The sequence below is a fragment of the Drosophila elegans genome, unplaced genomic scaffold (genome assembly GCF_018152505.1).
Source record: "Drosophila elegans isolate 14027-0461.03 unplaced genomic scaffold, ASM1815250v1 contig_476, whole genome shotgun sequence".
NCBI classification, from domain to species: Eukaryota; Metazoa; Arthropoda; class Insecta; order Diptera; family Drosophilidae; genus Drosophila; species Drosophila elegans.
The window spans coordinates 6,893,618-6,909,466 of NW_024545863.1; the positions used below are offsets into that span (position 1 = coordinate 6,893,618).

Consider the following 15,849-nt stretch of genomic DNA (forward strand, 5'->3'; position numbering starts at 1 on the left):
AATTAAAAAATACGACTGACTCTTACAGGATTTATTAAAAACAAAAGCATATGTTTATTTCAAACTTTTTTATTATTAGTTTCTGTTTGGGATTACAAAGGAACAGAGGGCAGCTTTCCGAAACGATATCGAAAAATAATGATTTTTAGGTGCGTTTTTATTAATTTTCAACCTAGCCTAGAGCAGAACTTTTACTGGAAGTCTTGGAGTGGGAAGCGGTAGTCTACTTTTTCAGTGCCTGCACAAAGTTGCCCAGATCGTATTCTTCCTCGTACTGATGCTCAGACCACAGCTCCGGCAGGTTCTCGATGATGGTGTTCATGGACATGCCGCCGTGGGCCTGGGCTGTTGATCCCGATACTGCTCCTGGGTCTTTGCCTCCGTTGAAGAGGTCAAAGATTTGCGAGGTGCCCATCGTTTGCAGCGAGGCGTTCTCCGCACTCACCACCGTGTTGGCGGTGAGTATCTTGAACTTCTGCAGCCCCATGATCTTCTCCTCCAGCGAGTTACGCGTGATCAGCCGGTAGACATTAACCACCTTCTTCTGACCGATCCGGTGGGCTCGGTCCATGGCCTGCAGATCCTTCATGGGGTTCCAGTCGTGCTCCACAAAGATGACCGTGTCGGCACCCGTCAGATTGAGACCCAGGCCACCAACCTAAAATGTATATACTTTTGAGTGCGTTCGATAGTAGAGGAGTACGCCATTGCTTACCAGAGTGGTCAGGAGCAAGACATCGATGCTGGGATCGCTGTTAAAGTTGTTGACTATATCCTGGCGCTGGGAGGCGGGCACGCTGCCGTCCAGCCGCAGATAGGTGACGCTGGGCAGGTGCCGACGCAACAAATCGTGCTCCACAATGTCCAGCATCGTCTTCAGCTGGCAGAAGATCAGCGCTCGATGCTGGCTAACCGACTCTGTCTGCACACCAATGCCGCAGTCCAGGAGCAGTTGTCTGTTGGAAGATATTAAATATGAATATAGATTATACAAACATGACATTTAAACCTACTTTAGGGCCGGCAACTTGGCAGAGTGCTCAATGTCGTCCAGTGAGCTGTTGGAAAGGGCCAGCTGGCTGGCCACCTGAGTGAGCTCCTCGGACTGGCGCAGCACCAGCTTGGGATGGTTGCACACGTTCTGAAGGTAGCGAAGGGCCTGGAAAATGTGCGTCTTGGCGCTGAGATTCTCCGTCACCATGGCGGGCGTCGACGAGTCGCCCAACTTGTCCAAACAGTCTTTCAGGTGCTTATTGCTAAAGTCTTCGTAGAGGCGAAGCTGGAGCGGACTCAATTCGCATAGTAAGTCTTGGGTGATCTTGGGTGGCAGGTCCTTCAGCACGTCCTCTTTGACGCGACGCAGCAGGAAGGGCAGGACTTGGCGATGCAACGCCTCCATGGCCAGCACTCCGGCCTCTTGCTCCTTGGCCGAACTCTTGGCATCCCGCGAGGCCAGAATGGGGCGCGAGAAGCGTTGCACGAACTGCTTCTCGGTGCCCAGGAATCCCGGCATCAGGAAGTCGAACAGCGACCACAGCTCCAGTACGTTGTTCTGGATGGGCGTGCCAGAGAGGATCAGTCTGTGGTTGGCCTTCAGCCGCTTGATGGCCTTAGAGCTCTTAGTCTTGCCGTTCTTGATGATGTGGCCCTCGTCCAGGACGCAGTAGTTGAAGTGAATACCGCTGAAGAAGTCGATGTCCTTGCGCACTGTGTCGTAGGAAGCCACCACCAGGTTGCAGCTCGTTCCAATCTCACTCCTAAGCTTCTCCCTGCCCACCGGGAATCCGTAGTAGTGCAGTGGACGCAGGACAGATCCCTGGGCCAGGAACTTCTCCACTTCGTACACCCAGTGGCCGGTCAATGTGGGCGGGCAGATGACCAAACTAGGCAGATTGGCCAAATTGGCCGCCTGGCGATGGAGGTGGTCCCCGGCAAGGATGCAAATGGTCTGCAGCGTTTTGCCCAAGCCCATGTCGTCGCAGAGGATGCCGTGCAGATTGTACTTGTTGAGGAACCACAGCCAGTTAATGCCCGCCTGCTGGTAGCAGCGCAACTCAACGCTTAGTGGCACCGGAACCTGGTAGTTGGGAATGCTCTTTGGATTGAACAGGTAGTCGAGGAACTCGCGGTCGCGGGTCTTGCGCGCCTGCAGCGGCTCGCTCTTCAACTGCTCCGCCTTTCCGTCCAGTGGCATCAGCTGGACAAGATTGGCGAAACAGTGGGTCGAGAGCAGACGCACTGATTCATCGGGATCGCTCATTGCTCCCAGCAGGGGCACGACCAGCAGCACGATGTAGGGCACCACCTTTATCTGCAGTCGACTGACCACCCGTTCGATAGCCTCCACTGCCCCCTGGCGCTCAATGAGCCGCTCAATCTTTCCCAGCAGCGGCACCAGGTCGTGCACCACAAACTGCATGGTCTGGCAGGCATCGATCTCTGCCAGCACGGCGATGCAGCGGGCGGCCATGTGGCGAATCGCCTTCAGAGGATGACAAACGATAAATCCAAGCGGGGTCAGCAGGGCGAACATCTGCGGATGCAGTGCAGCATGCAGATGCGGAGCGGCTGTCTCGATTAGCTGCAGGGAGCTGACTAGCTCATTGCATGCTCCCAAATCTGGCAGGATGCAGCCCAATTGCCAATCGTACGTTTCCTTCACGAACTGCTCCACCTTGCCGAACATCAACTGCTGGAATACAGCCACCTTGTCCACGATGTGCTCTCCGAATGTCCGGCACAGTTTCTCTATGGCACAGGCGGCTCCCAAGCGCTGGATGCGGCATTGCTTCGCCTCCGTCTCCTTGGCTTGCTGTGCCTTCAGCTCAACGTGTGATGCGGCAGCGGTTGGGACTAGAGCCTCCCCAGCGGGCGGTCGTCCAGGGCCACGGCTAGCGGTGACAGTCGTGGGAGTGGTGCCTCCTCCTCCTCCACCGCCGCCCCTATTGCTTGTGGTTGTCACTGCTTGTTGGAGGGCAAGGGTCAGGATTCCGTAGTAAACGCAGCTGTTAGTTACACCAGTATCGCCTGGCTGAGTCTGCTTCAGTGTCTGCAGTGGCATTACCTGCAAGAGATTCGAATGAAGGATTATACAGTGGATGTGAAATAAACTTAAAGTTTCCTTACCAATTTGGGAGTGTGCTCGGGATCGCTTCGAAGCAGAGTGCAAAGATTGTTCAAGATCTTGCTATTTGGACTAGGGTTTCTATCACAGACCTGATCCATCAGGTGGACCAGGAACTCGGCGGACAGCTGCTGCAACTGGAGACACTGCTCCCGCTTGATGGACTCCATTAGGGGCTTGACCACCGGATTCAGCTTCTCGGGCAGGCAGTGTAGGGCGCAGATGGCGCCGGCGAGTGCCGCCTGCGCACTGACATGGTAGGCGCTCTGCTCACTGGTCGTCTGCTGGTAGGAGGCCTGCAGGCTGCGCCGCCTTTCCTCTAGCATGTCCAACAGTTTGGGCTTAAGAGGATAGCTGCGCAGATTTTCGCTCAAGGTGGTGGCCACCGCCTCGATTTGCTCCAGCGTAAGAATCTTGGCGTTGTTGAAGTCGTTAATGGGGATTTTGTTCTGCTTCAGCGTGGCAATAAAGTCCTGGGCCTCCTGCAGCAGTCGGGTCAGCGAGATGGCCACCTCATCGTAGTACACGTACTCGCTCACACACTGATGTAATTTTTCCTGCAGATTCGGCGGTCCTGGTCGCACTGGCTCATCTTCCAGTGCCCAAAAGGCAATAATCAGGCCACAAACGATGCGTTGCACAGCGGAGTGGGCATTGAGGTGGCCCAACAAAACCTTCGTATAGCAGTCCGTGGGGCTTTCGGTTTGTGGGGTGTACACCACTCCCGGTGCCGGCTGCACCAGGTAATGGGAGAGAGCTCCCAGCGCCCGCGACGAGGAAATGCGAGCCCGCATAAAGTTCGCCTCCCGCAACTCCAGTGGCGTGGCCTCGCTACCACCCAGATACAATTTCAGAGCGGCATTGGAGTGCGCCAGGATGGCTCCGCCCAGATCGTCGCCTATGCGGGGCGTTCGTTTCCGCGAGGTGCTTCCTGCGTTGCTCGAATCTCCGCCAGCTCTGATCAGAACCCCTGCATCGAAGGCTAGTCTGGGTGGCTGCATTGAAAGGCAGATCCAGGAGGACACGTACGGGCAGGCGGCGTGCAAGAGAGCACCCAAATCCGCATGCTCGATGAGATTGGACCACACCTGACGCGCCAGGGCCTGTATATCCGCCTGCGGTTCGACCAGAATACGCTGATATATGTGACGCAGCGCCTGCTGCAACAGTTGCCACTTCCAGTCGCTGACTCCAAAATTAAGCTTCATCTTTTGTTGCTGATCCAGCTCGTCTTTAGCCTGCTCCTCCTCCTCCTCCTCCTCCTTGGGCTCCGACTTCACTTTATCCGCACTGGTCAGGGTGATGAGCGTCTGAAGCGTGGACCTCCGCACCGAACTGGTGCTGTGTGAAAGAAATGGCCACAGTCGCGGCACCAGCATGGCCATCGGCTCCATCTCCACCCAGCTGGCGGCTTTTGGCAGGCATAGAATGGCCGCCAGGAGACCCATGAAACTGTTGCAAGCAGATGTGAGCTCATCCTGGTCCAAGAGCAAATCCCACAGCATCTTTACGATGGAGGACACTTGCGCGGGATTCAATAGCTTGGGGAGCCAGGAGGAAACTGGAATCAGGGTCGCGGCAGCCACAGCGCCAACATCATCCACAGCGTCCAGCAGACCAACTAGGATGTTTGAGATGGACTGCGGCAAGTAAATGGGCAGCAGCTCCTCGCGCACAACAAACACGTACTTCAGGCCGAGTAGACCACCATGCCGCACCTCCCACTCGTTCTTGTGCTGGATCAACTGGAGCAGAATATCCACGATCCGCTGCACTTTGGACGCCTTTATCTCCTTCACCAGGGTGCCCAGCACCTGGGCGCATGTCTCCCGCACCGGTGCCACCACCTGATCCGAGACAAAGTCGCCGAACCTATCCAGGCAGAGCACGCAAAGCAGGCGAAGGGCGGCATCCTCCAGCCACCGGCTGTGCGCATCGTCCATCTGTTCGTGGCTCTGGTGTACGGTCTTTCCCGCTCCCTGAGCGTGCTGGTTGATCAGCTCCCGCAGAGCTGTGGCCGCACCATGGCGAACCTCCCATTTGGCATGAAAGAGATCGATGAAAAGGCGCGAGCAGAAGTTCTCCAACGGCCAGGAGACGGCATCCACCCAAGTGCCTGTGGCATCTGGCACGGCGGCTGTGAATTAAAGTGTGAATACCAAATTAATTGTAAGTAATTATACTACAACCGATCACTTTCAATCAAGGCCTTTATAGAAAATTGATTTGTTATTTTGGTTCTTATGAACTTGCAACTTGAACTTTGTGCAGAAATGATAACAGAATTTTAAATAGAATTATATTTCATTATCTTAAGCTTTTATAATTGTTTAAGTCTTTAATCTTTCTGCGCCCACTCACCATTAAGACTGTAAAAGATTTCCTGCCGCTCCGTTGCCTTCAGCTTTTTCTTCTCCGGCTCATCCAATGCAGCCAGGGACGCGGTTCCGTTGTTGCTGTGGTTACTTCCAGTGCTGTGGTTACTGTTCGAGTTGCGCCTGCTGCAAGTGGGCGTGACCACGGTGGCTGACACGCCTGTGTTTTGGCGGGCCTTGCGCTTGGCCCGGTTCATCTCCCGGCAGCTTAGCTGAGCTTGCCCAGAACCGTTCGCCGCTGGCTTTATGTTAAGTATGTGCTCTACAGGAAGCTTCTCGGCGTTGACATTGTAACTGCTGCCACTCCTGGTGAGCGCCACATCCTCGTCTGTGATCATGTCGGTAAGATTAACGCCCAGCTTGGCGGCCGTGGTCAGACCCAGTTTGTCGTTTAGCACCGCCCGCTGACGACTCAGGCGGCTGGCCAAACTTCGCTCCTCCTCGCCGCCGCCGCTGGCCGGTTGCTCCTCCTGCACATCGAACTCGTTGCCCTCGGAGCCGATGAGACGGGCGCCTTTGTGCAGGATTTGCTGCAGATCGAACTCATCGAAGCTGAGCAGTCGTTCGCTGGCCGAAGTCGAGCTGGAACCGCTTGACTGGCAGCTGTCCTCCTCGGCTGCAGCTGCTGCTGTGTTGGCATCAGGGCCGGTGCGTTCCTTCTTGGGCACCACCTGTAGTTCCGGGTTCCACGGCGGCACTTGCTTCAATATGGCCTCCACAGTCTGTGCCGCAGCAATGCGTGTCTCCCAGGACGAACTGTGCAGATAGCCCACCAGGCGGTTGAGCAGGGCATGCAACTCGTGTGGATATAGCTTCTGGACCTCGCCGATCTGCTTGGCCGCCGCATGGCGAGTGGCCGCTGTGGAGCCGGTCTCCAATAAGATGAACAGTCGGTCGAGTCTGCAAAGGTTGTTATATTATAAAGGTGAAAGGTGAATTATATTCCCCACGTTTCTTAATGCATACCTAGATGTCATTATACAATGATATTTTGTGATACGCTTTGTGATCCGTCGATCTAAAAGATCTGCTCTAAGTAACTAATCTGAAAGTACAAGGGGATATTGATAATTAAGTTTTTTAAGCATTTCATGAAAAATTAGGTTATACAACTGTACACATATTTATATATATACTTATATGTATATAAGATTATTTTTTATTGGTTTTCCTCTCTATAATATATTCTATTACTCAATCTCAGTGCGTCAGAAAAAAAAAATTCACAGTCGAAACAAATTGCTAATAGCGTTAAGCGAAAAAAAACATTCTGAAGTGTTGTCTCTATAACTTAAACTACAAAAAAGAAAAAGGAAAATCCTCACAACCCGATTTATAAACTTCTATAGAACTTCTGTGCAACTTTTGTTTTTATAAAAAAGAAACGTTTATATAGTGAAAATTACAATTACTATTACAACTGAATTCAAGTAAACAAGCTTAACATATAGGCTTTGTACACCAATGTGAAATTTAAATTAAAGGGTTAGTCAAACTACCAACTTGAGCTGCAGAGCAGATCTATTTTTCTGGGAAGCCTGTTATTAAGATACTTCCGACAATTTATAGTACATTCCGACAGTTATTAAGCTGTGACGCGCTGTACTGTAAAATGACCGCATGGCTCAGCCCAAAGTCTGTCGCAATCTCGAAATTCAGCCTTTCTCGACGGATATCAATAGTCCAATAAACACTGGACACGTGGTCGAGGAAAGCCAAAGAAAGTGGTTCGATGGACTGGCTAGGGTTTCCTGGGAACATTATTAAACTCGGTAACCAAGTGGGGTTAGGCCGTATAAATTGAGTCACTCAACGTGAATGGCGAAATTTGTCTTCGTTGTGGCCTCTGAGGCGTTCTTAACAGCTCAGCGCAGAACGTGACAATTGAGCAAATTACGGAATTTCCATGTTCCGGACCAGTGGAACCGTATTACGTACGAATCACTAAGGGACATCCACGATTCAGTTGATTTTAAGCGGAGCAAAACCGGCTTTATAACCTCTATTAAGGAAATTACGGATTTTTTAAAATGACTCTGAAAGCTTTCCATTTTTAGACCTCTTATCAATGCAGCGTGTTGCGGGAGATAAGAAATTGGTAAAATCACGGTTCACTGAACCAAGGCGAAGACTTAAAAGTCAAGAATATATTTACGCTTAGAACGGGCAATAACAAGGCATGATGAGTCTTCGAGGTACGTGCAAATATATTGTCAATGTTTGTCCAGAAGTAATCAAGCCAATAAAACACACAAACTTACATAAAAAACAATATTAACAACGACGTAAAAGTCATAATGAAATCGTTTGTATGGCATGTCGCATGAATTTATCCGACCAACCATAAAGTCAATTTATCGGCGACAAATCTACTGTACTTCGATTTGTCAGCGACCTTGTCGAAGCCACCCACTGAGGGGCGGTTCAGGAAAACGGTTCGCCGGCCGGGTAATTAAATTTCCATTAGATGAACATCGAAAGAAGCAATCTCAATCATTGATTTTAGCCATTGTACATTATACATTGCCACCGAACGATAAGCCATGAATGAGTACGCTTTTTTATTATCACTATTGGCAGTCTTAAAATGATTAGGTAGAGGCATATGAATTTCGAAATTTTTGTGGCAAGTTTTGCGAGCTTTTTGTATTTATAGATTTGTTTTTATATTGTTCTGATTAAAGAAATGGGACTGGCGGAAATGCTAGGTCATTTATTTACTCTAAAGATAAGGCTACACTATATCGTTGGCAATATTGCTTGAGCATTGCATATTTATGTGTACATTTTCCCTTTAACAACGAGTGAAAAGCTAGAAATGAGTTAATTTTTTCTTTTATCAATATAGCTTTCAATATTTTTATAACTTTATTGGGGGTGGATTTGTTAAATATATGACTAATTTACCGCCAACAACAAGCAAGATTGTCGGGTAATCCGTATACTTATTCATTACCATTTCTTCTAATAACTATTAATAATATTATTTATTTTTTCTTTGTAGCCAATAGAAGGCGTTTGATCTGTTTTCTAGGAATCCGGGGACAATTGTGCAAACTGTGTTTAGCCGAAAGTAGCACACTTTCAGTATTGATCGCGATATTGTTTTTAAGCTGCGAAGAGTTCAAATATTTGCACGGGCTTTTGGCCAATATTGAGACAGCTGTCGCTGCATATTTCGCACAATGCAGCAGCGATCGGGATCGAATTAAACAACGAGGTGCTTAATTTGAGCAGCATCATCGCCGAAGTCAAGTTCGGCAAGTAAACTTTGAATATTTAAATGTTCTCAAAAGAAACTGTGACAAATGCCGCAGATGTTGCGAACGGCGGGAAAATGGCAAATGCGAAAAAGCTGAAAAGGCCGAGCTCCACCGTTTGAAACTAGTTCAGGTGCCCTACCCCAAGTTGTTGGTAGCGAAAGAGAGAGGGAAGCGGCGGCTGCAGTCGATTACGGCAGCGGACCATAAATAAACACAGGTGCTTGTACCGCCTGGCATTGTACACAGAGAGAATGGAAGCTAGGTATGAATTTGAATAGGTTTTTACATTTTTTATATTGTTTTGTTTTGAGAGTTATTTTTACTTGATCTAATTTTATATATTTGGACATATTATATGAGTGCATTTTTATATATTTCAGTTTAATAAATATAATACTTATATTTTAATAACAAATTCAAAAGTTAAAGTTTTTCTTTCTGTGTACCGAACGTACCTTATTGTGGACGTGGACAACACATGGAGGGATTATTGTTAAATGCCACCCACTGAAATTGGAAAAAGAGCCCGATGAATGAACAAATGGACGACACAAATAGCGGATGGCAAATTGAGCATGTGCTGCGCCTAAAAATACGCGCACTAGAACATGCTGCCAAGAAGAGAGAGGATAGAAGCCAGAGACAAAGAGCTAGTAATTGGCCAAGTTTTTGTGTTCTCGCCTAAGGATTTCCTCTGTGTTGCTGCGTTGGCGCTCGCTTCCCCTCATTTGCCTCTCTCTCTCTTATCACAGCACATTGTGCCCTCTGGCCCCACGCTCACTCATGCACACATGCATACGCAAGCGGAAGCGATAGTGGTATATAAGTAGCATATAAATGCCATTGCAATCGAGGATAAGACTATCCCTTCCACTCCCATTCCCCGAATATCATATCACCCACCTTTGGCAATCGTTGCTCTCCTTCCTCCCTTTGTATATCTCGCTCTCGCTCCCTTCGCGGTGCTACAGCAGACAGCTTTTGTGGGGCGCCCACTCACAACTCAACTCATGCGCTCTGCATTTTCTAATTGATTTGTTTGCTCTAAAACTGTACAATCGATGCTGCGGTAATATGGCCGTCTACGCACGGAGGGGGAGGCTGCTTTTCGCTAGCAGCGTCACAAATCAATCGCCTTCCCACTCACTCGCACTCACGCACCATCGATTTTTTCCACGCACACTGGCTCGCGCGGCGGACTCACGAACGATCTACGTTAGAACGCGGCAACTGCGGTTGGCGGGCAAGCCGAGGGCGAGGCAGTCAATGTTTTAGCTTAACACTGGGCTTCACGCTGATGCAAACACACTCCGACCGCACGATATTCCTCAGATTTTGATTTCGGTTCCCAGCAGCCATGTTAGCCCGTCGCGAGTCGCATTTATAGTGTGTGGCTTGCTGTCACGGCATACGCTTTTTAGGCGGCGAGAGCGGGACGGCCATGTTGGTTTCGGAGCAAGGAGCCGTTGTCTAGATGTGGAGAAACATCGATGTCATCGATGGTTTCAAATCGGTTTCAACGATGTTTGGCGGGGCAACATCAATGTTTCTCCACCTCTTCAATTGTCTCATCTCAACAGATATGTTAAAAATGATCGTTTTTCTAACGTGTCTGTAAAAAATTATAGTTTTTCTGACATCTTATATATTATAACATTTTCGTAACATTTCTTTTAAAGTTATCGGTTTCCCAACATTTTTGAAGACGATCCAATGATTTAAAGCAAACCCTTTAGAATATGTAGTTTCTTAGTTAAATTCGTAATTCGGTTGGAAAAGATATCGGTATTTAAAATGTAAAACTGAAAATAAAATAATCGTTATGGTATATTTTGACGTCAGGTCACTCTGGTTCCATCGATAATCTCGCGCGGTCACACTTTTATCAGCGCAACGTTTATTGGCTTTTTTGGCGTGAAAAACTGCGAATATAATTGACAAAAAGCCCATAAAAGTGAAGCATTATGAACTCCCTGGGTCCCAAGAAGGACGGAAGTCCCAATATAGACTTTTTCCATTCTCCGGAGACTCTGCAGGGCTTCGAATCGATTCGTCAGTGGCTGCAGAAGAACTGCAAGAAGGTACGTACCAACAACAACGCCGCCGCAAACAAAAATGGCGCTGGCTGGCAACGAAAAAAACACGGCGTATTGAAATGACTTTTCTTGCAGTACTTGGCCCACAGCTCGGAGCCCATTACGAAGGAGTCCTTGTCCCAACTCTTAGTCCATTTCCTGCAATATGTGGAGGCCAAGCTGGGCAAGAATTCGGCGGAGCCGCCGGCAACCAGAATTCCGGTTAGTATTGGTGAGCCTGTGTGTGAAAGCTACAGGGTGCCCAGTGTTGCGTGTGTACACGTAAATATTAACCTTCTCTTAGCCAAAGAGCTTAGTTTGTGATTAATTAGAAGTCTAGTTCTAAAAGACTTATTTATTTGTTTAAATTTCTAAATTTATAAATAGTTTTGATTAAGTAAATTATTTTTAAAGACCCCATAAACTATAGTTTAAAATTTCGCCTTTGCTTTTCTATTTAGATGCGCTGCTTCCTCGACTTCAAGAGCGGCGGTGGCCTGTGTATCATCTTCTCAACCATGTTCCGCTTTCGTGCCGAACAGCGCGGCAAGAAGTTCGACTTCTCCATTGGCAAGAATCCGACGCGCAAGGACCCCAACATCCAGCTGCTGATCGAGATCGAACAGGCGCTGGTGGAGGCGGATCTCTACCGCATTCCGTATATCTACATCAGGCCGGAGATCGAGAAGGGCTTCGAGGGACGACTGCGCGAGATTCTGGACAACAGACGCGTGGAGATCGTTTCGGACGAGGAGGATGCCACACACATCGTCTATCCCATCGTTGATCCGCATCCCGACGAGTACGCACGGCCGATCTTCAAGCGCGGCGGCCATGTAATGCTGCACTGGTACTACTTTCCAGAGTCCTACGATTCTTGGGCTGTGAACAACTTTGACCTTCCGGATCACATTCCGGAGAATCCCGAGTCGCCGGCGGAGCGCTGGCGGGTGTCTGCCTCCTGGATTTTGGACCTGGAGCAGTACAACGAATGGATGGCCGAGGAGGACTACGAGGTGGACGAGCAGGGAAAGAAGAAGACGCACAAGCAGCGCATGTCCATCGATGATATCATGTCCTTTGGCGACGAGAAGAAGAAGCCCACTGCCAGCTCCGGTGGAGGCAAACAAAAGAGGCGCCGCTCCCCATCGCCAGCCACCTCGGCGTCCACCTCAAAGCCGGGCAAGCGTAAGCGATCGCCCGCCGTGGTGCACAAGAAGTCACGTAACGACGACGACGACGAGGATCTAACCCGCGATCTGGACGATCCACCGGCCGAGCCGAACGTCCAGGAGGTGCACAAGGCCAACGCCGCACTGCAGTCGACCGCTAGTCCGGCTCCGGGCGGCAAATCCAGGGGCGACAACGACATGATGCCGATTAAGGGTAAGTCTGATCATCTAGAAGGGTATTCCAAGCTCACTACTTACATATATAGGCGGAACTATGACCGATCTGGACGACGAGATGACTGGAGGAAGCGCTGCTCAAGCCATGTCCACCGGAGACGGCGACAACTCGCAGACAGGCAAGACTAGTGATAACAGTAACACGCAGGAGTTCTCTTCGTCGGCCAAAGAGGACATGGAGGATAATGTGACCGAGCAAACGCACCACATTATCGTGCCCTCATACTCTGCCTGGTTCGATTATAACTCCATCCATGTGATCGAGAAGCGGGCCATGCCGGAGTTCTTCAACAGCAAGAACAAATCTAAGACTCCGGAAATCTACATGGCCTACAGGAACTTTATGATAGACACTTACAGGTGCGTGTGTTACATATTTCTATGTGATGATGGAACTAACATCAATGTGTCTCAACCATTACAGGCTCAATCCGACTGAGTATTTGACCAGCACTGCCTGCAGGCGCAACCTGGCTGGAGATGTGTGTGCCATTATGCGGGTGCACGCTTTCTTGGAGCAGTGGGGGCTAATTAACTATCAGATCGACGCGGATCTGCGACCCACGCCCATGGGCCCGCCTCCGACTTCCCACTTCCACATTCTTTCGGACACGCCATCGGGCCTGCAGGCCATAAATCCGCAAAAGACGCAGCAGCCGTCGGCGGCCAAGACGCTGTTGGATTTGGACAAGAAGCCGCTGGGCAAGGAAGGTGGCTTGGAGCTAGGTGACAAGGGTGGCCTGACCGGCATCAAAACAGAGGCTCTGGAGAACGGCGGCGGTGCCGGAGGATTGAGTTCTGGTGTAAGCCAATTTGGTCTTAAGTTGGATCAATACGCCAAAAAGCCAGCGGCCATGAGAAACCGCACTGCGGCCAGCATGGCGCGAGAGTGGACCGATCAGGAGACTCTGCTGCTGCTCGAGGGCCTCGAGATGCACAAAGACGATTGGAACAAGGTTTGCGAGCACGTGGGTACTCGCACGCAGGACGAGTGCATCTTGCACTTCCTGCGGCTGCCCATCGAGGACCCCTATTTAGAGGATGATGGAGGTTTCCTAGGTCCCCTGGGCTGCCAACCAATTCCGTTTAGCAAGAGTGGCAATCCCATTATGTCCACCGTGGCATTCCTGGCATCTGTGGTCGATCCTCGCGTGGCTGCAGCTGCTGCCAAGGCGGCAATGGAGGAATTCGCAGCCATTAAGGTATTTAACAGTGATAAGCTGTTCAGGATCTGAAATAATCTTAACTCTTTACGGTTTAGGATGAGGTGCCCGCGACCATAATGGACAACCACATGAAAAACGTGGAGAAGGCCTCGGCAGGCGGCAAGTTTAATCCAAACTTCGGGCTGGCCAACAGCGGAATCGCCGGTACTGGAAACGACAAAGAGGACGAGGAGGGCAAGGAAGGAGGCGCCCCTGCATCCGCTGGCGGTTCTGATGAGGAAATGAAGGATTTAAGCAAGAAAGACGGTAAGGCAAAACTAGGATAAGTCGATTAAAGTGGATTGAATGGATATCGGTTAAAAGCAGAGTTAAGTCTAATTTAACCTAATTTCGTGTTAACCGATATTCAAATGTAATGTATTTTCTTTTGTTGGTTGCCTGTTTGTTTGTTTTGTATTCTTTGCATTCAAAATTCGCAATTTGTTCTCCATTTGGCACTGTATTCGTATATTGTTTCGTTTTTGTGTTGCGCCCAATCTACCAAACTCACATCAACATCAACACCACCACCACCAACAACCCAAATAACAAACAACAACTACAGACGATGCCAAGTCCAAAGACAAAACGAAATCGGATAAGACCAACACGAACACAGACTCGAGTTCCACATCATCATCAGCGACAGGCAACACCAACAACACCGACAAGAAACCCAAGGAGTCGTCCGGCTCCTCGCCCTCGGGCGACAAGTCAGCCACCAAGTCAGACAAATCAAACAAATCCTCACCCACAGACCCAGCCGCTTCCGCCAGTGGAGGCGATGTGGACATCAAGACGGAGGACAGCAGTGGCGATGGCGAGACGAAGGACGGTAGCGAGGCCAAGGAAGGATCGGGAACGGGATCAGCACCGGTAGCGGCGGCCAAGGACGGAACCTTTAGCGAGAACAACATGCAGACGGCTGCGGCCGCTGCTCTGGCATCGGCAGCCGTTAAGGCCAAACACCTGGCCGCCCTGGAGGAGCGCAAGATCAAGTCCCTGGTGGCGCTGCTTGTCGAGACGCAGATGAAGAAGCTGGAGATCAAGCTGCGCCATTTCGAGGAGCTGGAGGCCACCATGGAGCGAGAGCGCGAGGGCTTGGAGTATCAGCGCCAGCAGCTGATCACTGAGCGCCAGCAATTCCACCTGGAGCAGCTGAAGGCGGCAGAGTTCCGGGCGCGCCAGCAGGCGCATCACCGCCTGCAGCAGGAACTACAGGGTCAGGCGGCAGCCGCAGGCAACATGATCCTTCAGCAGCAACAGCAGCTACCACAGCCACAGCAACAACAGGCGCAGCAGCAACAGCAATCCTTGCCGCCGCATCCCCACCTGCCGCAGCAGCAGCAACTGCCTCCACATCCCCACCAGCTGCCGCCTCAGTCCCAACCGCTGGCGGGGCCCACCGCCCAGCACCAGCCGCTGCCACCGCACATAGTCGGATCCGTAGCTCCGCCGCCCATTGTGCTGGCCGGTGGACCGCAGCCCGGTGGTCCCACGGCCATGGTCACAAACCCCAGCGATCAGAGCGGACCAACAGCAGCAGGGGCAGCGCTATCTCAGGCCCCCGTACCCATGGGTAAGAAGGAAATTCTGAAATTCAATTTCTTGTATTGACTTTTGTTAACCTCTCGTAGAAACCACACCGCCGAGCAGCGTTCCGGTGCCAGATGGCAGCGGCGCACCACCTGGATCAGTGATGCCACCATCCGCCAGCATTCCTCCAGCGAGCACTGCTCCTGCCGCCGGTGGAGCTCCACCTTCTTAACTCCTACTTTTAAGCCAGAAAACTTTAAAGTAACTAGCTCTAAGTCGTACGCTCTCAGTATGTATTATGTATACTCCACTCTAAGCCCAACTCTTTTGTGTAATCTGAGGAGAGATGGACTGCATCTTGACGCGTCCCCCGTTTCATGTCAGTTTTGTCTCGTGTCCAGTCGCGTGAACAAGCAGTTGCACAAACGTTTTGAACCAAGTTTCAAAGTCGAAACAAAATTGGCATTCAATAAAAACCTATTTAAATATACCTAATGTGAAAGTATTTATTTATTTATACTTAACATCTTACAGGCATATAATAATTTAAATTTTCCGAGTTAAGCTTTCATATTGCACTCGGACTGAATTACTTAAGTCCTTAAACGTTTAAACAGTGTAGGTAGCTTAAACTAAATCTTTTAAAATATATTTCTTTTGTTTTCCTAATATAAATTATAGAAACCATTGAAAAATGTGTCAGAAAATCGACAAATATATTTGTTTTTTTTTGGAATAATACATTTTTGTTATGTCTGCAATGGTATATGAGCTTCGACCCGCCGAAGTTTGTTTCCATTCTTATAATCATATAACAATTTTTGTCTGTTAATTGAAAAACGTGTATTTTGCACTAAAGATA

The 15,849-nt window shown here is 49.7% G+C and overlaps 2 protein-coding genes across 3 annotated transcripts; one reads left to right on the plus strand and one right to left on the minus strand.

Moving 5' to 3' along the window:
- Window positions 1-53: 53 nt before the first annotated feature.
- LOC108140602 (TATA-binding protein-associated factor 172) lies at window positions 54-10,175 on the minus strand. The gene is made up of 7 exons (XM_017263511.2): window positions 9,666-10,175; window positions 6,466-6,544; window positions 5,486-6,399; window positions 3,127-5,261; window positions 1,014-3,064; window positions 716-956; window positions 54-658 (listed from the first exon to the last, which is right to left on the minus strand). The coding sequence occupies exons 2-7, from the start codon at window positions 6,474-6,476 to the stop codon at window positions 224-226; spliced, it is 5,787 nt and encodes a 1,928-aa protein (XP_017119000.1). The 5' UTR covers window positions 6,477-6,544; window positions 9,666-10,175; the 3' UTR covers window positions 54-223.
- A 448-nt stretch (window positions 10,176-10,623) lies between these two features.
- On the plus strand, window positions 10,624-15,477 carry LOC108140631 (SWI/SNF complex subunit SMARCC2). 2 transcript variants are annotated; one of them, XM_017263550.2, is made up of 8 exons: window positions 10,624-10,843; window positions 10,934-11,059; window positions 11,299-12,223; window positions 12,276-12,606; window positions 12,671-13,448; window positions 13,508-13,718; window positions 14,017-15,030; window positions 15,089-15,477. In XM_017263550.2, exons 1-8 carry the CDS (start codon window positions 10,727-10,729, stop codon window positions 15,217-15,219), a joined length of 3,633 nt encoding a protein of 1,210 aa, XP_017119039.1. In that variant the 5' UTR covers window positions 10,624-10,726; the 3' UTR covers window positions 15,220-15,477. The 2 variants fall into 2 exon arrangements, with proteins under 2 accessions (XP_017119039.1, XP_017119040.1); XM_017263551.2 differs by having other exon boundaries at window positions 14,209-15,030.
- The last annotated feature ends 372 nt before the right edge of the window (window positions 15,478-15,849 follow it).

Bases quoted from the DNA above. Each gene is read 5' to 3' on its own strand.
- LOC108140602 (XM_017263511.2), bottom strand. The intron at 957-1,013 runs GTAGGTTTAAAT...ATCTTCCAACAG, and splicing joins GCCAAGTTGCCGGCCCTAAA to ACAACTGCTCCTGGACTGCG. The intron at 659-715 runs GTAAGCAATGGC...TATACATTTTAG, and splicing joins TCTTGCTCCTGACCACTCTG to GTTGGTGGCCTGGGTCTCAA.
- LOC108140631 (XM_017263550.2), top strand. From the start codon at position 10,727: ATGAACTCCCTGGGTCCCAAGAAGGACGGAAGTCCCAATATAGACTTT. The intron at 12,224-12,275 runs GTAAGTCTGATC...TTACATATATAG, and splicing joins CGACATGATGCCGATTAAGG to GCGGAACTATGACCGATCTG. The intron at 15,031-15,088 runs GTAAGAAGGAAA...AACCTCTCGTAG, and splicing joins TCAGGCCCCCGTACCCATGG to AAACCACACCGCCGAGCAGC.